Source organism: Schistocerca americana, chromosome 2, assembly GCF_021461395.2.
Source record: "Schistocerca americana isolate TAMUIC-IGC-003095 chromosome 2, iqSchAmer2.1, whole genome shotgun sequence".
Taxonomy (NCBI): domain Eukaryota; kingdom Metazoa; phylum Arthropoda; class Insecta; order Orthoptera; family Acrididae; genus Schistocerca; species Schistocerca americana.
Genome location: NC_060120.1, coordinates 234,700,010 through 234,724,748, shown reverse-complemented (window position 1 = coordinate 234,724,748; position 24,739 = coordinate 234,700,010). Strand labels below are relative to the sequence as shown.

The 24,739-nt window shown below is 39.2% G+C and overlaps 1 protein-coding gene across 2 annotated transcripts in view; it reads left to right on the top strand.

Annotated features, from left to right (window-relative positions):
* The first annotated feature begins 289 nt into the window (after positions 1-289).
* Positions 290-24,739, top strand: part of LOC124594858 (UPF0472 protein C16orf72 homolog) — a 35,355-nt gene continuing 10,905 nt past the window's right edge. The window contains exons 1-4 of one of the 2 annotated variants that reach the window (XM_047133321.1): positions 290-640; positions 761-832; positions 1,043-1,211; positions 17,005-17,165. In XM_047133321.1, the coding sequence (XP_046989277.1) occupies positions 445-640; positions 761-832; positions 1,043-1,211; positions 17,005-17,165 (598 nt within the window). In that variant the 5' untranslated portion in view covers positions 290-444. Of the gene's footprint in view, positions 641-760; positions 833-1,042; positions 1,212-17,004; positions 17,170-24,739 lie in introns of both variants that reach the window. The other variant, XM_047133322.1, reaches the window with a different exon arrangement.

Genomic DNA, 24,739 nt, shown 5'->3' with positions numbered 1-24,739 from the left:
ACCAATTAAAATTTCCACAATGTCAACATTATAAAGCTTTTGAAGTGAAGTTGAATTGTCAAATTGCTCGATAAAGCATTGAAATAAAAGCTACTACCTTTTTGCGAATTTGTTGGATTATATTTTAAAATATACTTTTACGTTAGAAAAATACCATAGTTAAACCTATTTCCTTCTGTAGAGATGGAAATATTAGAAGAAATTGCATTCATCCGGATACCAAAGATAACTTTTCAACAGCGTCAGCTGCGATTTAAACTCCAGAAATTAATGGCAACTATATCTTTGGTAGTTCTCGTCTGTAGAAGTGACGAAAGAAACAGACAGAATACATGGAAGGTGATGTGATTCATCTGTGCCATCAGCTGGAAGCATTCCAAAGCAAGCCATTACAAGAAACGGGGGAGGCTGTGTCGTGTATTTGATTTTGAGGTCCGTAATACAATGAACGAAGACAGAGATCGCGAAGATGACCCGCTGTTAGATATGTTCATTACCAATTGGGAGGAGCAGTGTATACAACATGTTGAAAGTGAACCCGACTACGAAGGACAGCTTCAGAGGGAGAGGGAACAAACTCACCAGAAACTGTGGGTGACTTTTCAAAACAGCGCAACTGCAATAGCGCAACTTTATAGAGGTGATTGTGATGTCAATATTGATCACTGTTGCTAAGATAGGAGTGGTGCATCCTTCCATTTTGTGTGGCGTGTTATTGATTGTCGAGCCACCCACAATAATTTTCCTGTGTTGTTTTCAGAACGTCAGCAAGGCCTTTCGTTATGGATACCTTTCCAAACCGCCGCTGGTACGGTGACAAATTTGTACAAAGGTAATGAAAACATGGATGCCGATGAGCCGAATGTCAACATACATGGCTGACCTTGTATTCTTTTACTATGTATAGCTCATGTATGTTCGTTGTAGAAAAATAATGTGAATCAAGACTTCTGAGCGGTATGTCACATCTATCAAAGATTAAGTAAGACAATAACTGACGCCTTTATGTGAACCTGTCTTTTGTAAAATCGTAAATTTGCAGATTCAACGGAAGGAATAAGGCGGACTAGTGAACTTGGAATTCAGTGCGGTTATCAGAGACGAAACAAGGAATTGTTGAGCTGGGTTCGGAAAATGCGACACAAAATAAGACGGGAGGATCTACTTTCTTATCTGGCTGGAAAGCCAACTCCACCTCGACCACATCATAGGTGAGTTTCTTATGTTTGCCAAGTGTTTTGGTGAGTGCTGGAACGTATAGTTGTTTGTAATCGAACAGTACTTGGCCTTGGCAGTGATTGTGCAGTTGGAGCATCTGGTATAGCCATAATCTTAACAAAGGTAATTCATATGTTTCTAATCTGTGACTTTTTTGTCATGCAGATGTTTACTATAATTTGTGGCAGGTCACGCTTGCTACTCAACTACAGTTTCGTTTTGCAGCATTAAATAGGTGTTAACTGATGTGTTCGTGGAAATAATGGAGGCCACAGTTAATCGTGGATTCTCTGTATCTTTGTAATTTATTTTCGTTTGAGAGACACAAAATCGACAAGCTACTTCTGATACCCGAATTGCTGATAGCCACGTTTACAAATGCCCCATACGTAACAGTTCGGAGCGTTACCTGTGGATGTAAGTGTATTAGCAAAATTCGTGTTCAAAATAAGCCCAGTGTCAAGCAAATCTTACTGATTTATGTTCTACAGAGAGTTATTTTATTTGTTTATTTCGGTAAAGGATCATCTCCTATTGACAAATGAGCTCTTGAATTGTATCAGTCATCACATTCATTGTTAAAACTGAAAATTCTTTAACAGTTTATTTTTGTGAATTATGTGGTGGAAGACTGTATTGTGATCAAATAGACTCTCCAAAGACACAAAAGTAAACTATATACAATTTTCTTTCAGAGTTTGAAATATTTACATAAGAAAAAATGGTTTGCTTCATTTTGTTATAAATTCAAAATGGTGCATCAGTTCATAACTTGAAATATATTAGTTCAGTTTTCATATTTAAACACACTCTTGGCTTATGGAATTATTTTACAGGAAAATGCCATGAAAATAAATATTTAGCCTGCTTTTGAGAAGTAAACATTGACATTGTTTTTCCTCCGTAAGTAAATTCTTTTTAATACCTGTTAGATGCATTGTAAGTGCTGATCACTTTCCAGAACATTTGTAATTTAAAGATTTTTTTGTGCTAAAAATAAACATGTTTCATTAAACTTGAAAGTACTCTGTGTGGAATTGCACCTTTGTATATGGTTTTGCTGGCAAAAAGTCTTTGCAGGTGGGCTGAGTGCAGAAACAAAGCAAGAGAAAATAAAAACTTATTTGGTTCACCGTGTTCTTGATTATCTAGATTCAAATGTGCGGACTCGTATGAGCAAAACAATAGACAAATTTTAATTCTAAAGAAGTATAAATATGTTACTGTAAGTAGTTACGAATGTTGTCAGATAATTACCAGAGTAGTCATTTTAATATTAAGGTAGGTGTTTTTGTGATAAACGGAAGCTGCTTAGTATCAGAAAGCAGCAGCCGTTCTCTTAAATTTATTTTGATTATTGCAGGTAATGCAGGGGCAAATACAATACAGCAGCTTAATACAGGAAAAATTTATAGACAGTTTCTCGTTTCTATTAATGTGTAAAGTTGGGTCTCTCCCATTCTAGGGTGTGTGTCACTTGTCCTTTTTTTAACCAGCTCATCTCTCCTTCCCAATGGAGGAACTATCAGTTCTCAAAGCTAAGTAGTGTGTCTACTCCTGTTATTAGTGTGTATCAGCAGTAGTAGGCATTTTTCTTGCTGGAGATAAGCATAGTCCATTGACTTTTTATCAGAATGAGTAGTTTTCCTAACTGAATTTTCCTTGGATACAATTAACCTGTGCTTATTAATTGTGTGACGGTACTCACTGATGATTTGATCTATTGAACACTCTTTTGTTCATTCCTTCATTATGCTTGAAAAATCTTAGTGAGAACCTTCTGGGATATGGAACAAATCATGGCGTACATTAAGTTTCGTACGTTAAATTTAGCTACCATGAGTGGAAATAGTGAAGTGTATGTACAGCTTAAGTTTGTGATATGTTTAACTTTCGTTAAGTTGTATCTTGGTTTGTTCCACTTCCCTAAAGGGCCTCATCTATGATGATTTCTACAGAACATGACGAATCAGTGAATGGAAATAAATGGATGGAGTAGTGCAACGCTGTAATGAAGTACTAGATAAATCCTGAACAGGCACGGTGAACCAGTAGAGAGACAGAATGTGATCTGTGTTCAGTTGGTGGAAAAAATATCACCAAATATTGTTAAATGTGTTTCTGTCATACAAGTGGTGGGACACTTACATTTGGTCCTCATGAGAAGGACTTTGAAGATACAAAGTCTTCTTCTTTCTGTTTGTAGACAGGCGTGTAGTAGTAGTAGTAATAATAGTAGTAGTAGTAGTAGTAGTAGTAAATAATTCTTTTAGTTTACAGCTGATGTAAATTGTACCCAAACTACATCAGGAGACAATTCTCCGACAAGAATTGAGTATTGTATTTTGACTTAAATCTAATAATAGTACTTCAGTGTTAGCAGTTAAATTATTGTATTAAGAATTTCTAACACAAGCTAATTGTATCCCCAATACACATGAAGAACAGTGAGCTCTTGAATGACATTATTGTTGTGAAGTGTGTGTTATAATAGAGGGAAACATTCCACGTAGGAAAAATATATCTAAAAGCAAAGATGATGTGACTTACCAAATGAAAGTGCTGGCAGGTCGACAGACACACAAACACAAACATACACACAAAATTCAAGCTTTCGCAACAAACTGTTGCCTCATCAGGAAAGAGGGAAGGAAAGGGAAAGACGAAAGGATGTGGGTTTTAAGGGAGAGGGTAAGGAGTCATTCCAATCCCGGGAGCGGAAAGACTTACCTTAGGGGGAAAAAGGACGGGTATACACTCGCTCGCGCGCGCACACACACACACACACACACACACACACACACACACACACACAAGCAGACATATTTAAAGACAAAGAGTTTGCGCAGAGATGTCAGTCGAGGCAGAAGTGCATAGGCAAAGATGTTGTTGAATGACAGGTGAGGTATGAGTGGCGGCAGCTTGAAATTAGCGGAGATTGAGGCCTGGTGGATAACGGGAAGAGAGGATATATTGAAGAGCAAGTTCCCATCTCCGGAGTTCGGATAGGTTGGTGTTAGTGGGAAGTATCCAGATAACCCGGACGGTGTAACACTGTGCCAAGATGTGCTGGCCGTGCACCAAGGCATGTTTAGCCACAGGGTGATCCTCATTACCAACAAACACTGTCTGCCTGTGTCCATTCATGCGAATGGACAGTTTGTTGCTGGTCATTCCCACATAGAATGCATCACAGTGTAGGCAGGTCAGTTGGTAGATCACGTGGGTGCTTTCACACGTGGCTCTGCCTTTGATCGTGTACACCTTCCGGGTTACAGGACTGGAGTAGGTGGTGGTGGGAGGGTGCATGGGACAGGGTTTACACCGGGGGCGGTTACAAGGGTAGGAGCCAGAGGGTAGGGAAGGTGGTTTGGGGATTTCATAGGGATGAACTAAGAGGTTACGAAGGTTAGGTGGACGGCGGAAAGACACTCTTGGTGGAGTGGGGAGGATTTCATGAAGGATGGATCTCATTTCAGGGCAGGATTTGAGGAAGTCGTATCCCTGCTGGAGAGCCACATTCAGAATCTGATCCAGTTCCGGAAAGTATCCTGTCACAAGTGGCGCACTTTTGTGGTTCTTCTGTGGGAGGTTCTGGGTTTGAGAGGATGAGGAAGTGGCTCTGGTTATTTGCTTCTGTACCAGGTCGGGAGGGTAGTTGCGGGATGCGAAAGCTGTTGTCAGGTTGTTGGTGTGTGTGTGTGTGTGTGTGTGTGTGTGTGTGTGTGTGTGTGTGTGTGTGTGTATTTACATTCCTAGCTTTCGGAACTTTGTTCCTTCATCAGGGAGGAGAAAGGAGAAAAAAGGGAAGAAGGGAAAGTGGATTCAGTTACTCACAACCCAGGTTATGAAGCAACAGGGAAAGGTAAACAGGGGGTGGTAGCAGGGATGGAGGCATGGTTGTCAGAGGGAAGCCAAAGATATTCTACTGTTAAGTACTGTGCCAGCTTCAAACCAAAGAGTATGCATAAAGAAGTATATAGTATAAAGATAACACAACTACATAGGATGAAAAGATGCGTGAATGGCTAAAGAGGAGAGGGAAAAAGGAGAAGGAGAGCAAGTTCCCATCTCCGCAGTTCCGAGGGACTGGTGTTGGGTGGGAGAAGCCAAATGGCATGCACGTTGTAGCAGGTTCCTAGGTCCCTTGAATTATGTTGGACGGTATGCTCTGCTACTGGGTATTGGACATCTCCTAGGCGGACAGTTCATCTGTGCCCGTTCATGCGCTCAGCCAGTCATGCCGATGTAAAAGGCTGTGCAGTGCAGGCATGTCAGCTGATAAATGACAAGTGTTGTTTCACATGTGGCCCTGCCTTGAATTGTGTGTTTTACCAGTAGCGGGACTGGAGTAGGTGGTTGTGGGGGGAGGGGGGGGATGCATGGGGCAGGTTTTGCAGTGGGGTCGGTTACAGGAATAGGAACCGCTGGGTAGAGAAGGTGGTCTGGGTATATTGTAGGGTTTAACAAGGATGTTATGGAGGATGGGGGGGGGGGGGCGATGAAAGGCAACTCTGGGTGGTGTGGGGAGAATATTGTCAAGGGATGATCTCATTTCAGGGCTTGACTTGAGAAAGTCATATCCCTGACAGAGTAATTTGTTGATGTATTCGAGGCCAGGATAATATTGGGTGACAAGGGGGATGCTTCTGTGTGGTCTGGGGGTAGGAACATTGTTGTTGGACGGGGAGGAATGTATTGCTCGGGAGATCTGTTTGTGGACAAGGTCTGCCGGATAGTTGCGGGGGAGGAAAGCACTGGTCAGGTTATTGGTGTAATTGTTGAGGGCTCCGTCACTGGAGCAGATACGTTTGCCATGAATACCTAGGCTGTAGGGAAGGGAACGTTTGATGTGGAATGGATGCCAGCTATCAAAGTGAAGGTACTGTTGTTTGTTTGTGGGTTTGATGTGGACGGAGGTGTGGATGTGAGCTTCAACAAGATGAAGGTCATCATCCAGGAAGGTGGCTTGGGTTTTGGAGAAGGACCAGGTGAAATTCAGATTCGAAAAGGAGCTTAGGTTATGGAGGAAATTAAGGAGTGTTTCTTCACCATGAGTCCAGACCACAAAGATGTCATATATAAACCTATACCAGGCCAGGGGAAGCAGCTGTTGGGTCTTCAGGGAAGCCTCCTCCATGCGGCCCCTGAAGAGGTTGGCATAAGGCGGAGCCATCCTGGTTCCCATGGCCATTCCCCCGATTTGTTTGTAGGTCTGGCCTTCAAAAGTGAAGTAATTATGGGTGAGGATGAAGATGGTAAGTGTGATAAATAACGAGGTTTTTGGAAGATCTTTGGGTGGGCGTTGGGAGAGGTAGTGTTCAAGGGCAGAGACACCAAGGGTATGTGAGATGTTTGTGTAAATGGATGTAGCATCTATGGTGACAAGAAGGGTTTCAGGTGGGAGGGGAGTGGGAATGGATTTGAGCCATTCTAGGCAGTGGTCTGTGTCTTTGATGTAGGATGGGAGTCTGCAGGTGATAGGTTGGAGGTGTTGGTCTACCAGAGCTAGATACGTTCTGCTGGGGCTTTGAAGCCTGCCACAATTGGATGGCCAGGATGGTTCTCTTTGTGGATTTTGGGTAATAGGTAGAAGGTAGGGGTAAGTGGCTCAGGTGGAGTGAGTAGGTCTATGGAAGCCGTTGTGAGGCCTTGTGAGGGGCCTTAGATTTTTAGGATTTTCAGCAGCTCAGTCTGGATCGAGGGAATGGGATCCTGGGTAACAGCTTTGTAGGTTGAGGTGTCGGAGAGTTGACGCAGTCCTTCTGCCACATGCTCCACACGGTCAAGTACCACAGTTGTGGAGCCTTTATCCGCCAGGAGGATGACAATAGAGCGGTCTGTTTTCAGCTCCTTAATGGCACAGGATTCAGCTGGGGTGATGTTGGGGGTTGTCGGGATTTTCTTCAAGAAGGACTGGGAGACAACACTGGATGTGAGGAATTCCTGAAATGTCTGCAAGGGATAGTTTTGGGGGAGGGGAGGAGGATCCCTTTGGGAAGGCGGTCGAAACCGTTCTAGACAGGGTTCAACACTGGGTTTAGTATTTGGGGGCTGTGTTTGGGTGAAGTGATATTTCCAGTTGAGGTTCTGGGTGAATGAGAGGAGATCATTAATGAGAGCAGTGTGGTTGAATTTAGGCGTGGGGCTAATGGTTAAGCCTTTTGATAGAACAGATGTCTCTGGAGGAGAGAGGGATTTGGATGAGTTAGAACTGAATTGGGACTGGTGATATGTGGCATTTGACTGTGGTTGTAGTTGAGATTTGGTCTGTGTGGGGTATGTGCTGGGATTTGGAGACTGAGTAGGGTGGCTAGGCTAGGTTTGTTGGCTATGAGGTGGGTTTGTTGAAGGTGCTGTTGTGGTTGGTGTTTGTGAGGGATAGGGAGAGGGACCCCACTTCTTAGGTGTTGCACTAGCACTGTGGACAGTTTTTTTCAGGTGGTATGTGGCATGGAACTCAAGTTCACAGCTGGCTTCTAGGATGATGTTCGTGAGTGTGTTTTCCAAGCAGGGGTTTGAGAGGTGGAGGACTTCGAAGAGAGATAAGAGCTGTTGGGAGTGGTGTTACACGAAGTGGGGTCCCTCTCCCTAGCAGAAATGACAAGACACTAACATTAGTGCAATTCACCCCTATTATTCTTAAAGGAGAAAACAATTATAAATTGGACTGTGTACGGGCCAAATGAAGCTAAAATAATTTTTTCAGCAAAGCACTCTTTGGATCACATATTTTGATATGACTGGTTTTGGCCGAATTACACAGAGTACAGTGATGAAAAAAGAGGTTTCTTTTTGTTTTATATGTAGACCCAAAGATTATCTAGATAAATGGAAACAAGTCGTAGCAATAAAATAAAATAAGCGTTTTGTGTAGAAGGCTGTTAATACAAGATCACTTATTCAACTAGTGTAGGCCCATTCAGAGAGGCTGATCTACATCTACAAGCCACCTTATGGTGTGTGGTGTTACTTCAGTGATTCCCATTTGAGTGATTAAGTGCGTGTAGCTGTCAGAAGTGAAGAGAGCAACAGAACTACCTGTCCGATGGCCCCAGTTGTCACTGAAATGTCAGATGGCAGATGAAGTTAGTTACTGTGATAACAAATCACCACAACCATTTGTTTCACTGCTATGTAAGTGTGACCTAGGGGTAGTGTCTTTGACTACTAAGTAAAATGTTGTGGGTCCTGGTTTCAGACTCAGCCAATTCGTTAATTTTGAATAAAAACCAGCAGCAATGGCTGCAAAAGACTTTTTGGTACGAGTCACCCTTATTATGTCAACAGGCTTGTCGAAAGGGGGTGCAGAAGCAGACATAGATTCAGTGCACACTCTTACATTTGAGGCCAGAAAGTGCCCCTTACTGGCCGAAGGATCAGCAGTGACTGATGGAATGGAGCAGCAGAATGCAGTGGAAATGATTACATTAAAAGCACTCAGTGTGTATGCTCAGGACATGTGGTCTGTAAATGGAAAAAGTGTTAAAAATATTTAAAATCCAAGAAAAGAGTAAAATTCTAAGACTTGAAAGTGGTAGGGAGTGGCGACCAGTGAAGTGGTGAGGAGGTAAATGATTTTTGGCCAGACAAATATAGGGTAATATCAGCAGCAACAGAAAACTGTATAATGGTGGTAGGATTCGTTATGAATTGAAAGGTGGGGCAGAGGGCGAGTTATTGTGAACTGCTCAGTGACAGGGTTGTTCTCATCAGAATGGACAGCAAACAAATGCCAACAACAGTAGTTCAGGTATATGTGCCAACTTCACAGATAAAAGATGAAAAGAGAGCAGGAACTATGAGGCTATTGAACGGGCAATGCACTATGTAAAAGATGATGATAGCCTAATAATCATGGGGGTTAGTGGGGAAGAAACAAAAGACAGTGTTACAGGAGAATATAGGCATGGTAGTAGGAATGGCTAAGGAGGGTAGTTGGTATGCTTGATGAAGACTTGGGAAGATTCCAGTTGTGTTATGTCATGGTTTGACATAGAATCCGAATCAGTTATGTGTTTGTAAGGCATACGCAGGACCAGATATAGATCTGCGCCACAATTCAGTGGTTATTAAGAGTGGACTGAAGTTTAAGAGAAATTGCAAAATTTAAAATTATTTAGTTGTTCACTTTTACTCATGACAGTATTTAACGAGATATAGATGTGTGAGGAAGGTCCTGAACCTGAAAAAATTGAATATGTCTTTCATTGTAGAAAGTGACATCTACTACTAAAATTAAATTTTTGGGTTAAGTTCAGCTGAAAAATATAAACATTTGTGGAATCTGTAGAAGGATTCATAAAAACAATAAATATTTCTTTCAACATTTTAAAATGTACAGTAACTGAGTAGATCAAAATATTTTTTACAGTGTGGGCCAAAGTACCTCCCACCCTCTTGGTATTGTGAGGGTGAGAATTCCACTGTTAAGTACAAGGAGGCTGGATTGAAAGAGTATATTGATGGCCTCTATGAGGGGAGGACCTGGGTGGCGGTGGCGGTGGTGGTGAAAGAAATATCTTGACATAGTGTCTTTGGTTAGTAATCAAAACGTCTTCGATCCCATGTTCAAAACCTGTAACAGCTTAAATTTTGATTAATAATCATTGTTGGCGGTCGAAGACTTTCGGCATAAGAAGTCACCATCCTTCTGCCAATGGCCTTGTCAAAGAGGGTGGAAGAGCAGATAGAGATTCGGGGGCACTCTCTTGTCCTAGGAGTGGGAAACTGCCCCTAAAGGTGGAAAAAATCAGCAATGATCAATGGCATGAGGATGCAAAAGACAATGGAAACCACTGCATTAAAGACACGTAATGTGTATCCACAGCACATGTGGCCTGTAATTGAAAAAGTGTCATGATGGTCTTTCCAATGCCAAAAGATTGCGGAGTAGTCTACATTTGGATCTCCGGGAGGGGATTGCCCAGGGGTAGGTGACAAAGAGGAAAAGATTCAGTAATGAACGAAAGGCTAATGTTCTAAGAGTTGGTGCATGGAGTCTCAGAAGATTGAATGTGGTAGGGAAGCTAGAAAATCTGGAAAGAGAGAGCAATGAAATGAAATGGAAAAAGACGAGGATTTGTGATCAGACGAGTTTAAAGAAATATCAACAGCAGCAGAAAATGGTAAAACGGCAATAGGTTTCGTTACAAATAGGGAGGTAGGGCAAAGAGAGTGTTACTGTGAACAGTTCAGTGATAGGATTGTTCTTATCAGAATTGATACTAAACTAACATTGACAGTGATAGTTCGGGTATAGATGCCGACGTCGCAAGCTGAAGCTGAAGATGAAGAGCTAGAGAAAGTATATGAGGATACTGAAAGTGTAATACAGTACGTAAAGGGAGATGAAAAGCTAATGGTCATTGGGGACTGTAATGTAATTGTAGGGGGAGTAGAAGAAAAGGTTGCAGGAAAATATGGGCTCGGGACAATGAATGAGAGAAGAGAAAGACTTGAGTTCCATAATAAATTTCAGTTAGTGATGATAAACATTCTGTTCAAGAGTCACAAGAGACAAGAGGAGGTGGTATACTTGGAAAAGGCCCAGTGATGAAGATTTCAGTTAGCTTACAAATTACATCATGATGAGACAGAGATTCCAAAATCAGATACTGGATTGTAATGCTTACCCAAGACCTGATACAGACTCAGATCACAACATGGTAGTGATGAAGAGTGGGCTGAAGTTTAAGACGTTAGTCAGGAAGAATCAGTATGCAAGGAAGCGGATACCGAAGTACTAAGGACTGACAAAATACGCTTGAGGTTCTCTAAGGCTATAGATACAGCAATAAGGAATAGCTCAGTAGGCAGTACAGCTGAAGAGGAATGGACATCTCTAAAAACAGCTCTAACAGAAGTTGGAAAGGAAAACATAGGTACAAAGAAGGTAACTGCGTAGAAACCTTGGGTAACAGAAGATATACTTCAGTTGGTCGATGAAAGCAGGAAGTACAAAAATGTTCCAGGAAACTCGGGTATAGAGAAATAAAAGTTGGTGACGAATGAAGTAAATAGAAAGTGCAGGGAAACTAAGACAAATTGGCTGCATGGAAAAATGTGGAGAAATTGAAAAAGAAATTATTGTTGGAAGGACTGACTCAACATATAGGAAAGTCAAAATAACCTTCAGTGAAATTAAAAGCAAGTGTCACAGCATTGGAGTGCAATGGGAATTCCAATGTTAAATGTAGAGGAGAGAGCGGATAGGTAGAAAAAATACGTTTAAAGCCTCAATAAGGGAAAGATTTGTCTGATGTGATAGAAGAAGAAACAGGAGTCAGTTTAGAAGAGGTAGGTGATCCAGTATTAGAATCAGAATTTAAAGGAGCTTTGGAGGACTTAAGGTCGAATAAGGCAGAGGGGATAGATAACATTCCATCAGAATTTCTAAAGTCGTTGGGGAAGTGGCAGCAAAATGAAGATTCAATGTAGGAGTCTGGTGACACACCATCCGACTTTAGGAAAAATATCATCTACACAATTCCGTAGACTGCAAGCACTAAAAAGTGTAAGAATTATTGCACAATCAGTTTAACAGCTAGCGCATCCAAGTTGCTGACAAGAATAATATACAGAAGAATGGAAAAGAAAATTGAGGACGTGCTGGCTTTAGAATAGGTAAAGGCACCAGAGAGGCAGTGCTGAGATCGCAGTTGATAATGGAAGCAAGACGAAAGGAAAAATAAAGACACATTCATAGGAATTGTCGACCTGGAAAAAAAGTGTAAAATGGTGCAAGCTGTTCAAAATTCTGAGAAAAATAGAGCTAAGCTAAAAAGGGTATGAGACAGGGATGTAGTCTTCTGCCCCTGCTGTTCAATCTGTACATTGAAGAAGCACTGATGAAGTAAAAGAAATGTACAAGAGTGGATTTAAAATTCAAGGTGAAAGGATATCATTGGTAATATTCGCCTGATGACATTGCTATCCTGAGTGATGATGATGAATTATTATGTAATCCGCTGAATGGAATGAACGATCTAATAAATACAGAATATGGATTGAGATTAAATCGAAGAAAAATGAAAGTAATCAGAAGTATCAGAAATGAGAATAGCGAGAAACTTATCAGGATTGATGATCAGGCAGTAAATGAAGTTAAGGAATTCTGCTACCTAAGCAGACTAACGCCGGCAAAAAGGGTATTTCTGGCCAAGAGAAGTCTATTAGTTTTGAACATAGGCCTTAATTTGAGGAAGAAATTTCTGAGAGTGTACGTTTGCAGGTCAGCATTGTGTGGCAGTGAAACCTGGAGTGTGGGAAAATTGGAACTGAAGAGAATTGTAGAATTTGAGATGTGGTGCTACAGATGAATGTTGAAAATTAGGTGAACTGATAAGGTAAGGAATGAGGTGGCCCTACACAGAATCTGAGGAAAAAAGAGAGTATGTGGAAAAGACTGACCAGAAGGGGGACACTGTGATAGGTCTATTAAGACATCAGGCAATGACTTCCATGGTAGTAGGGGGAGCTGCAGAGTGCTAAAGCTCTATAGGAAGGCAGAGATTGGGATACATCCAGCAAATAATTGAGGATGTAGGTTGCAAGTGCTACTTCTTGGGAGATGACGAGGTTGGCACTGGAGAGGTTTGTGGCATGGCGCATCAAACCAGTCAGAAGACTGTGCCCCCCCCCCCCCCCTCAAAAAAAAAAAATGGGGGATCCAGCATTAGGTGGGGTGTAACAGAGCGTTCTAAGTTGTATCACCTAAGGAAGAAGGAATAAAATGCCTTCCCTCTGAATTTTTAAAATTGAGCTATCAAAGGATTTTTCTGATTATAGTGTGGAATCTGATGCTGGTAATTTACTAGAGGAATCAAACTGCAAGATGACTGATGACTCTAAGAAAAAAAGATCAGTGTCTCTTGTGCTGATTGTGGTGCATATGTGAAATACTTAGTATGCATTTAAGTGCTAAACCAGATCAAGAAATTCCTGTGGCAGAATAAAAGAAATGCATTCATGAAACACGTGAGGCATTGATTTTTGAGAATATATAGCCATCCTGACAAAGTTGTATACTGAATTTTGGCATATAATTTTGGTGATGGCATGTCGAAGTAGATTTAGTAATTTGTGCTGTGCTGAAAACTGTGTATGTCAGTTATTTAAATCACATACTGCAAATGTAAATCATTGAACGAATGTATGATACCGAGTTAAAAAGACAGATATTGGACCACCCAGGTTCTAAATATCTCCAAACAATTCCTGAAACTTCATATGCATGTAACATGGATGCCTAGTTCATTAGGATCATTGTGAACAGTTCTTTTCCCATCAAGAAAAATTTTAAAAAACACCTGATATGTATATCAAATTATTATTTGAAATGTATTTTGAGATTGAGTTCTACTCAACCACTATCAACATATCCCTTGCTCAATCAGTGTCAACATACATCTTTAAGGAATGGTGAAAATATTTTAGAATTTAAGAAAATGAAGTACTTGAGATTCATTTGTTGTGACAACTTCATTAACAAATATTTCAGCGATACCTCAAAAGTATGACTACAGCGGAACCTCTGTCATCTGTGCTGCTGGTCAGATAATGTAATAAAAAAAGTTTGTTTTCACGGTCATCCTCTGCAGCAAGCACAGAAATATTTGCTTTGTACATAAAAACTGCCTTTTCCTGCTGCACTGTACTTTTTTCCGCAGACACATTTTACATTTTTCACTTTAAGCCACCAGTGGGATAGGTTTTAACGTTTTTGGTTGGCATCTGCATTACCACTTATATGGTCATATGCTGGAAGTTGCTCTATGGCACTATTTCCAAAACAGAAGCTGAACTTTTTTCTTCCAATTTTTCATCTTGTTTGCCCTTATTGTTTGATGTATGTGTGGAGACACATAGGGAACTCATAGTAGTTAAGTCTTGAAAAGACGGTTTTTGATCAAATATCTGTAACTAGTGACGGAAGACTTCTAGTGCATCATAACAGTAAGGGCAAACAAGAGGAAAAAGGAAGAAAAAGTTCAGAACATAAAAACATGCTTATGTTTTGGAGACAAAACGGTAGACCAACCTCCAGCATGTGACCAAATGAGAAGAAATGCAGATGCCAACCAAAAACGCAAAGAAATAACCCACTGATGATGCCTTAGAAAAAGGTGAAATGTATCAGGGAGATTGTTTTAAAAAAGTTCTCCCCCTTCTCTTTCTCTTTCTTGGCTGTTTCGGTCTTGAATAGTGTGATTTTCTCCTGTTGACCGACAGGCAGCCAATAATCTGTTCAAGTTGAATAGTTTTAAGTTCCCTTTGCCACTCATTTGAGAGCTATCTTGTCCACTGAGCTGCTTCTAGCTGTATCTGAGGGTTTTGTACTTTCGTTTGAGTCTATTACAACTCTTATTTACATAGCATTGGAATCTCCTAACCTATCCTTAATTTCTGCCAGTAGCTTGATCATAACTGCTGTGATTGATGAGTAGGCCAAAGTTAATTTCACCTGCAAGTGCTATAGGGAACTAAATTATGATCATATCAGGAAGCTGTAAGGCAGGTGCCTGATTTAGCAAGAGTTGACAGCACCAGGGGAGGATATGAAGTGGTTTCCAGTTTTGAGGACCTTAAATAATAAATTGGGTAGAAATCAATAGGGAAATAATAGAAAACTACTCTGCAATGAGTTCTTATTTCTTTGTATTTCTCAACTGTTGCATACCAGTTGATTGCTGGATATAGTGGTCATTGAGTACCTTACTTGTTTAACTTAGTTACATTGATTTCATTTTGTTTATCTAGTTGAAATTGGGTTATTTACACTTTACTCTATTAGTAACAAGATAATCTTAATTGAGACATAAAATTATTAATGAGAAATGAGAGTATGTTTCAAAAGATTGATGTCTGATAACATATTTTAAGTTAAACTAAATTGTTTGGAATGCCTTCAGGAGGATGTGACAATGTGCATTGAAACAGTAAGAGTATAAAACAGAACATAAATTTTCTGTGGATAACCGTACATGTCATCAGTTTAGGCAGCAAGGCAGTTACCAGAAAGCACACGCAAACCAATGCGCAAGTGCAATAAGTTGTGAAGGTATCATTTGCCAAAGCAACATACATTAATGATTAAATAATGCCAACTTGATATCTTTGTAGCATTGTTTATTTTTATTTTTAAATGGAAATAAAATCCACCATGTAGCTGTGTGTGTGTGTGTGTGTGTGTGTGTGTGTGTGTGTGTGTGTGTGTGTGTGTGTGTAGAACTTTGATATAAAGAATTGCGCGCGCGCGCGTTTTACCCATCTTCTTCATCCACCACATATGTGTTAAGGTCTCTTTATTTTGCACCTGAATGTGTGATGGATATAGCCTCATTGCTTGTATTGACTATGCTTCTTTTCTCCTCTCCATATCCTTTCATACAGAAATTGTTTTCCAGTCTTTTGTTGACTCTTACGTAAATGAAGAACTTTGATATAAAGAATTGCTTTTTTCAGCGTTTGTTGTTGCTGTAAATTTTCTTTCGACTGAGATCACTGAAGTTCCAATGTTTCCCCTTTTAAATTTTGTTTTGTATTATTATTATTACAGAGTACATCTTTTTATTTGCTAAAGTATTGTGTTCTCAAAGATAGTGACAAAAAGTATGCTTATTGTTTTAATTATGACACTGCTTTTTAATGGCTGTTAAGCACTTCAGTGCAAATTAGAAAACTAATTTTGTAATGGTAGATTCTATGGTTTACTGGCTGAAAACTGGTGTTCAAATAAGATGTTAATTGGTGCAACATACTTGAACACCTGCACTTCAGTATGGCTGCTTCTTTATATAGATGAAAGATAAGGTATGCCAATTGCAGGAATAGGTTTACTTAAATGACTTCTATTTTTGATGACTCATTGACTTAAGTGCATAGATGAATTTTGTCTGTGAACCCTACAGTCATAAACATACCACTTGAGAGCTTGAAAGTTGACCTTAATAATTTGCTATTTAATGAAATGATTGTTCATTTAATGTCTCATTGTTACTCTTCCTAGGTATTAAACTTTTACAGATTGAAGACAAGCTCAGAACATTACGAAATGTATTTTGAATTGTATGTCTTACTTTATTTTATTACCAGGTAATACGGTGGAGTGGAACAATCAGCTCTTCTGCAAAACAGATCTAGTATATCAGCATCAAAAAGCTGCAGGCATATCTGCAAACAGCCCTTGCAGAAGTCAGTCGCATAACTGTCAGCAGTGTATAATTAAACTGAGCTAAGCCTAATACAGAAGTCCTCAAGGCAAAGCCTAACTCGGAGCAAGTTGAAATGTTTATCACTTACGTCTTCATCAAACATTGTAATGTGTACATGTTGTTTTTGTTTTGCTGGCTTGTCTTTTCAGTACTGTGCCAATCATATTCATGTGTAAATCTTTCTCCTTTATTGTATCTTAACACAAAAATCCATTTCCCTCCACTTTTTTTACCCCTCCTCCTTTTTCTTAACAAGAACAGCACATGTTCATATGGATGCAGACTCAAAAAATACAGCCTTCTCGTTTCCTGTCTTTACTAATGACCACAACTGCCCTTAAATCAGGCGCACACGGTAAAAGTATGCTCAGGGTGTCTGTTACAGGGCAACATAAGTGTTTATCTACTCTGTCCTTCTGTACAAACATGTTATCTAGCCTTGGCTTAAATGAATTAAACAATGTGCATTTAAACTGAATGAATGTTGATCTGCTAAGCATTAAAGAGATTATTACTTTTTATTCTCAAAATTGGTTTTGATTAATTTCTTTTTAATCTATTTTATATGCAGGTCTTCCCCACGTCCCAGAACTCTGATCGAGCGACATGGTTCTCCAGCTGGTTTCCAGATGGATGCACAACACCACGAATTCCATATCAGCAGCAATCATTGTAACAGTGTCTATTCTGATGACAATATGCGTACATTTAGGGAAGCAATAACTTTCGCTAGTGAGTATGTGATCTTTATACTATCTCTTCATCATCTTAAAATTTTGTTCCTGGTTTTCTTAAAAAAATACATAAGTTTTCATTTGTGACCATCTGGTGACAATATTGGAGGATGAGTTTTTGCCATAAAATAGAAGAAAGCATTTATTTACCATTTGGCACCAGATTGATAAGTACATACAAAAGTTTGAGTTACCACCAATGATTGGCAGTCACAACTTTGAAAGTCTCTTCAGAGAGATAGTTCTCTACCTGAAGGGGGCTGAAGAAAAATGCATGGGTTGTCAAGAGGGCACATTGGTTAAGAAACTGACAACACTGTTGGGATGGTCAGGCATCAGATCTCTCCATTTCCATTATTGTTTAGACATTGCAAAGTTTTTGAAAGTCACGTTAGGTAAATGCAAGGATGATTGCTGGAAAGAGTGTGTGGCCATTTCTTTTCCATTGTTGTCCAACAGAACTTGAGCTTAAGGAGAGTTGGAACGTCCTATCCTGACACTTAAGTTTAGTGACTTGGCTTCTCTGTATTTCAGGAATCTCTGTAGCCAATGACATGAAACTTTTACAGGACATTAAACTGTATGTTCTGAGTCTACTGAACTACAATAATTGCATTTCAGCCACTGCTTTCGGAAATACAATTTGTTAAATACGCGGTTAAAATACGGTGTACTTTTTGTACATTATCCTAAGTAATGTTAATTATACATAACATTATGTTCTTCTTTTAGTTCAGCAGACTTAGGATATCTATGTTATTACTCCCTGAAAATTTGAATACTCTAATCTAAGTGGTTTCAGAGATTTAGGGAAAAATGGAACCGAAAATGCAAGTGTTCAGTAACAGCTTCTAAAGTTTCAAAGACTGCAACTCACTTAATATATGCTTAACTTTTTATTTTTAGTCACTCAGTAGCACCCTGCACCATACTGTATATTGTCCTCTTGATTTTTTTCCCCAAGTTTCTTCTTCTTCTTCTTCTTCTTCTTCTTCTTTCTGGACACCTTAGTGGCCAACTGTGCTGCATACTCCTCTTTATCAATGCGAACCTTGTGCATCTGTTTTAGGTCTGTGATGCAGTTTGCTCCAGGATTAATTCCCATATGCTGTAGCTCTTTCACCCTGCCAATGTTGTTGTCATTAAAAGCAATAACAGCTTTACTTGCCCCCCCACTTTTAGTGTCTTTATTCTAACAAAAACATTGTATGGTAAGAGAGCCCTTATAAGATTATTGAACGATTCATTGGGATTTTAAGTCTGACCATATAGACACTTCTTCAATATCTACATCTACTACATACTAATTCAGTATTTGACCAGGTCTCTGTAAATAAGTTTTATGATATCCATGACTGCTGCTGGGACGGAATGTTTATGGCTGTATGAACTGTTTGAGTACTGGGCTTTACAGTAATTGCACTGTGAATCGGGTCTGGGAGGGCAAAGGTGTTGCACTGGTTTTTCATCAGTCGACAGTCTGTGGAAGAAGGTAGCCCATACTGCCTGCTTGATTTTCAACAAGTCCTCAGTATTATGTCTAATGGCCATCCCATAACACTGCTGTAGTTAACCAATCATCTTGTCTGTCAGCCTGCCTATTATGGTGTTACGGGAGATTCCATGTTGACTCGTGTTACATTTTGAAATCAGTGTTTTATTATGTTATCAATCTATAAACCCGTATTTTCTTTTGTAAATCATTATTATAAATTGTGTTATTCAGGCAAAGATCTTGAAGTGTTATTTAAACAGCAAAGAGCATTAAAATTAAAGAACAAGAATGTAATTTTTGTTTTAACTCACGTTACAAATTTGGGACATCCTATTCCTAATGTGCATTTTAGGTCAAAATGTGTCCTTAAACTATTAGGAGTATGGATCTGGTTTTTATACAGAAAATGCTTATTAGGTTGGCATTCAAATGACAGTCACAATTTCTAAAAATATTTATATCATGTGAAATATTGTAATATACTGAAAAGGGCATGTGACTCAATGTTACGCAACTCATGTTACTTACTACTTCTTGTTGGAAAAGCTTATTTCCTACAAGCAGAGAAATGAATATATGACATGTACCAAATAAGATAAATTTAACATTAACATTTCACTCTTCAAACACTATGAAAAATTATAACAGCATCACATCTTGGAAAATGAACTTTAAATTCAATTAAGTCAGAGAACTGAAAATATCCTCTTGCATTGACAACATCAAGTGGATTAATTTTCTTTATAATTTCATCGCATTTTACGGGCCATTTCCAATAGTGCACAGCACACTCCATTGCACTGATTAAGAAAGAATTTCCGAAAACTCCACATACTTCTCCAGCATTGAATTTACTGTCATGTTCTGCTTTGTACCAGTCTCCAATTTTCACACTTTATATAGTTTCTTCGGTATGATGACCTGCAGCAGCAAAATTCTTTGGAGACAGCAGATGTTTGTAGTACTCCTTTCTGGTAGTGAAAGCAGTGAATGCCCACTGATGGTGCTGAAGAAAATATTTGAGCCAGATTAAGTTTTACATTGATTCCTTGAATTTCATCAATAGACACATGAAAAACCTGCATAGTTGTGATACTTGCAGCTACCTGAGTGAAAGTTGATGCATTACCTATTACGAATTTTCACTTTTTTACTGTATTCCCCCATTAGCCATTTTGCAATTGCACCAATTCCATCTATGGCTTCTTCACCATGAGATGTAGCAAATAAGTTCCAATAGATTTCCACATTATGGAATTATTGAAATTTAAGTACAGCAGCAGTAACATATTTGTTTTTAAATTGTGAGCCAGTTCCATATGAGTAGATTGAAACTACCTTCACATTTTCAGGTATAGTTGACAGTACCTTGCTAATGTAAGCAATTGCAGCTTGCAAGCCATAGTTTTATCCAGAGCACTATGTGACTTACACAGTGATGAACTTGCTTTACTAGATTGCTGACCTTGGATTTTATGTTGCCTATGTTTTCTAACTCTCTCCCTATTTTTAGCTCTATTTTCTTCTAATAACAGTCCTTGCTTATGTTGACTAAACTGTAGAAACTTTTTCCTGCTTCTGCTGGGTTTTTCAAGCTTCTTCCAGATGCTTCTTCTTAAATTCTTCGTATTTTCCTTCATCCTTTAACTTTTTCCTTCTCCTTAACTTTTTCTTTCTCCTACACTGTCTTTCTGATGCTACTAGGACATCCTCTTCTTCCAATCTTAAAATCGTACAACTGTGACTCAGATTATGTGACTCATGTTACACATTTAATTTTCTGTTTTTACAATACTGGTTGAAATTTGGAAATTTTTAGTAGTGATATTAGTTACACAGTCACACTAAGTAAATTACTGAACAAGATAACTTCACCTCTAATATCTCTCTTGGTATAAAAACTTAATTACATGAAAGTGACTCATGTTACATGAAAGTTCATGCTGTTGTATGATATTATTTACCCCAACCTATAATTTACCTACTTCTGTTTTATACTCTTGATGCAATACATTAGTATATGTAACAGTAATATAAATACTTATATGCTAATTCTTACCTGCCAGTTAGCTGAAATAAAGGTCTAAAATCTTCAATAATTCACACTCTGAAACTTCCTGGCAGATTAAAACTGTGCGCCTGACTGAGACTCGGACTCGGGACCTTTGTCTTTCGCGGGGCAAGTGCTCTACCATCTGAGCTACCCAAGCAAGATTCGCGCGCCGTCCTCATGGCTTTACTTCTGCCAGTACCTCACCTCCTAGTTTCCAGTCTGCCAGGAAGTTTCATATCAGCGCACACTCTGCTGCTGCAGAGTGAAAATATCATTCTCAGTTAACTCTCAGCACATGAAAAAATATGGCGCTATAAAAATGGCTACAAATTATTGAGGGAAAGGAATAACGAGCCACAAACCATTGTTGCCCTACAGTAAAAAGTCCAGCCTTTACAAAAAATATATAAAAAGTATCAAATATCGTGTGTACTACTTTACGTGGAATATCCCTTACCATCAGGAAGTTTCTTGTCTCTCAAACTTTGTTTCAACTTCCTGAACCTGGTTGCCATCCTCTTCTGGACATGACCTTTACAGCACAGCAATCCACAGCCTTCCATGTTAAAAAAAGAACTACCACTTTTATTAGATCTTGGAGTAATGCACATAAAACATTTTAACAGTTTAAACCAGTGTAGATTATGTTTAAAAAAATAAAATACTTCCCATGTGAGTTTATAAATGATATATATATATATCATTTTATTTCGAAAATTGCCAATTTTATAATCAGATAAAAATCCAAAAATGTGAAAAAAGTTCTAACTCCCCTTAATGTGTAATATCAGCATTGATAACAATGAAATCCTAATATTGCTTTGTACAAAGATTAAGTGAGAAGACCATCTTACCTGACTTTGTTTCTTATTCAGATAAGACAATAGAGCCTAGTTTACGAACTGATGTGTTCTCTATTTTACCATACAATGAGATGAGTTCAGTACACTTAAAGTATTTTGTGAAACATCTGACCGGATCGCTAAATTATTAGGAAGGTTATTGTAATGCAATATCTGGGTGATTGGCTCCTACTGTTTTTGTGTAAGTATTGTGCCAGCCACGTTTTCTGAGTAATTATTTTAGTCTTTATAATATACAGGTTGAACCAAAACTCGGGCTCTAAAATGCTATGAGCACTTTTTCAATGGAAGAGAGGTTTCACAGTAGCAAAGATGGAAAAAGTGCTCATGGCTCATTTGTACGCACTTTAGAGCGCGTGTTTACTGGACATTTTTTTCTATTGATCCATATTTACACCTATCAGAATATTAAAAACAAAGTAGAAATGTGTTTCACAGTAGCTCTGAAAGTTTGTGGATAGAGTTCAGTTTCACTCTGTATATCAGTTAGGATTCTAAGCACATATTAATGTTGGCACCTTGACATTTTATACAATTGGATATGACTGGTTTGGTGATGGTTAGTTAACATTGGTGTGAGCTATTGTGATTTAAAGTGAGTTCGTATTTTCTGAATTTTTAGTTTCATCAGTTAAATTACCTTTGCCTGAATATTTTATCTAGGGGACTTACAAACACACACATGTGCATGCTCATTTTTTCTTCTGGATATTTCGACTGTACCAATTTGCCTGGTTTCAGCGAAATTCCTAGATAGTTACGTTTTCAAACTTTTTGTGTAGAGTTGATTTGCAGACATTCAGCACTTGCCCACACTAGTAAACAGCATTTAGCTGTGAAAGATTCACTGCACCAGTGCTGCTCCAGTAAAAACGAAGCACTTTTGTTTGACATAGGATAGTAAGGCCACCGTTTGTAAGAAAGTGAAGAGAGAAGAAATAAAATTGTATCATAACAACTCGTGAAAAGCATTGTTAATCCACGATTATACTGTTACACTGCTTGTATAAACATAGTTGATCTATGATGTAGGACAAGACAGATTGCTACTTCCTGTGAAGAAGACATGTCAAGTTGAAGACGGGCACAGTTAACACTTACATAAAGCTTTCAGCCGCAGCCTTCATCAGTAAAACACACACACACACACACACACACACACACACACACACACACAAAAAAAAGCACACCTCCTGCACACATACCAACGGGCTTGGAGAATCTGCTATATCGCATGTTGTTGTTGTTGTTGTTGTTGTGGTCTTCAGTCCTGAGACTGGTTTGATGCAGCTCTCCACGCTACTCTATCCTGTGCAAGCTTCTTCATCTCCCAGTACGTACTGCAGCCTACATCCCTCTGAATCTGCTTAATGTATTCATCTCTTGGTCTCCCTCTACGATTTTTACCCTCCACGCTGCCCTCCAATACTAAATTGGTGATCCCTTGATGCCTCATAACATGTCCTACCATCCAATCCCTTCTTCTAGTCAAGTTGTGCCACAAACTCCTCTTCTCCCCAATCCTATTCAGTACCTGCTTATTAGTTATGTTATCTACCCATCTAATCTTCAGCATTCTTCTGTAGCACCACATTTCGAAAGCTTCTATTCTCTTCTTGTCTAAACTGTTTATCGTCCACGTTTCACTTCCATACATGGCTACACTCCATACAAATACTTTCAGAAACGACTTCCTGACACTTAAATCAATACTCAATGTTCACAAATTTTTCTTCTCCAGAAACGCTTTCCTTGCCATTGCCAGTCTACAGTTCATATCCTCTCTACATCGACCATCATCAGTTATTTTGCTCCCCAAATAGCAAAACTCCTTTACTACTTCAAGTGTCTCATTTCCTAATCTGATTCCCTTAGCATCATCCGACTTAATTTGACTACATTTCATTATCCTTGTTTTGCTTTTATTGATGTTCATCTTATGTCCTCCTTTCAAGACACTGTCCATTCCGTTCAACTGCTCTTCCAAGTCCTTTGCTGTCTCTGACAGAATTACAATGTCATCGGCGAACCTCAAAGCTTTTATTTCTTCTCCATGGATTTTAATACCTACTCCGAATTTTTCTTCTGTTACCTTTACTGCTTGCTCAATATACAGATTGAACAACATCGGGGAGAGGCTACAACCCTGTCTCACTCCCTTCCCAACCACTGCTTCCCTTTCATGTCCGTCGACTCTTACAATTGCCATCTGGTTTCTGTACAAATTGTAAATAGCCTTTCGCTCCCTGTATTTTACCCCTGCCACCTTCAGAATTTGAAAGAGAGTAATCCAGTCAACATTGTCAAAAGCTTTCTCTAAGTCTACAAATTCTAGGAACGTCAGTTTGCCTTTCCTTAATCTATCCTATAAGTTAAGTCGTAGGGTCAGTATTGCCTCATGTGTTCCCATATTTCTACGGAATCCAAATTGATCTTTGCCGAGGTCGGCTTCTACCAGTTTTTCCATTCGCCTGTAAAGAATTCACGTTAGTATTTTGCAGCTGTGACTTATTAAACTGATAGTTCGGTAATTTTCACGTCTGTCAACGCCTGCTGTCTTCGGGATTGGAATTATTATATTCTTCTTGAAGTCTGAGGGTATTTCGCCTGTCTCATACATTTTGCTCACCAGATGGTAGAGTTTTGTCAGGACTGGCTCTCCCAAGGCTGTCAGTAGTTCTAATGGAATGTTGTCTACTCCCGGGGCCTTGTTTCCACTTAGGTCTTTCAGTACTCTATCAAACTCTTCACGCAGTATCACATCTCCCATTTAATCTTCATCTACATCCTCTTCCATTTCCATAACATTACCCTCAAGCACATCGCCCTTGTATAGACCCTCTATATACTCCTTCCACTTTTCTGCTTTTCCTTCTTTGCTTAGAACTGGGTTTCAATCTGAGCTCTTGATATTCATACAAGTGGTTGTCTCTTCTCCAAAGGTCTCTTTAATTTTCCTGTAGGCAGTATCTATCTTGCCCCTAGTGAGACAAGCCTCTACATCCTTACATTTGTCCTCTAGCCATGCCTGCTTAGCCATTTTGCACTTCCTATCGATCTCATTTCTGAGACGTTTGTGTTCCTTTTTGCCTACTTCATTTACTGCATTTTTATATTTTCTCCTTTCGTCAATTAAATTCAATATTTCTTCTGTCACCCAA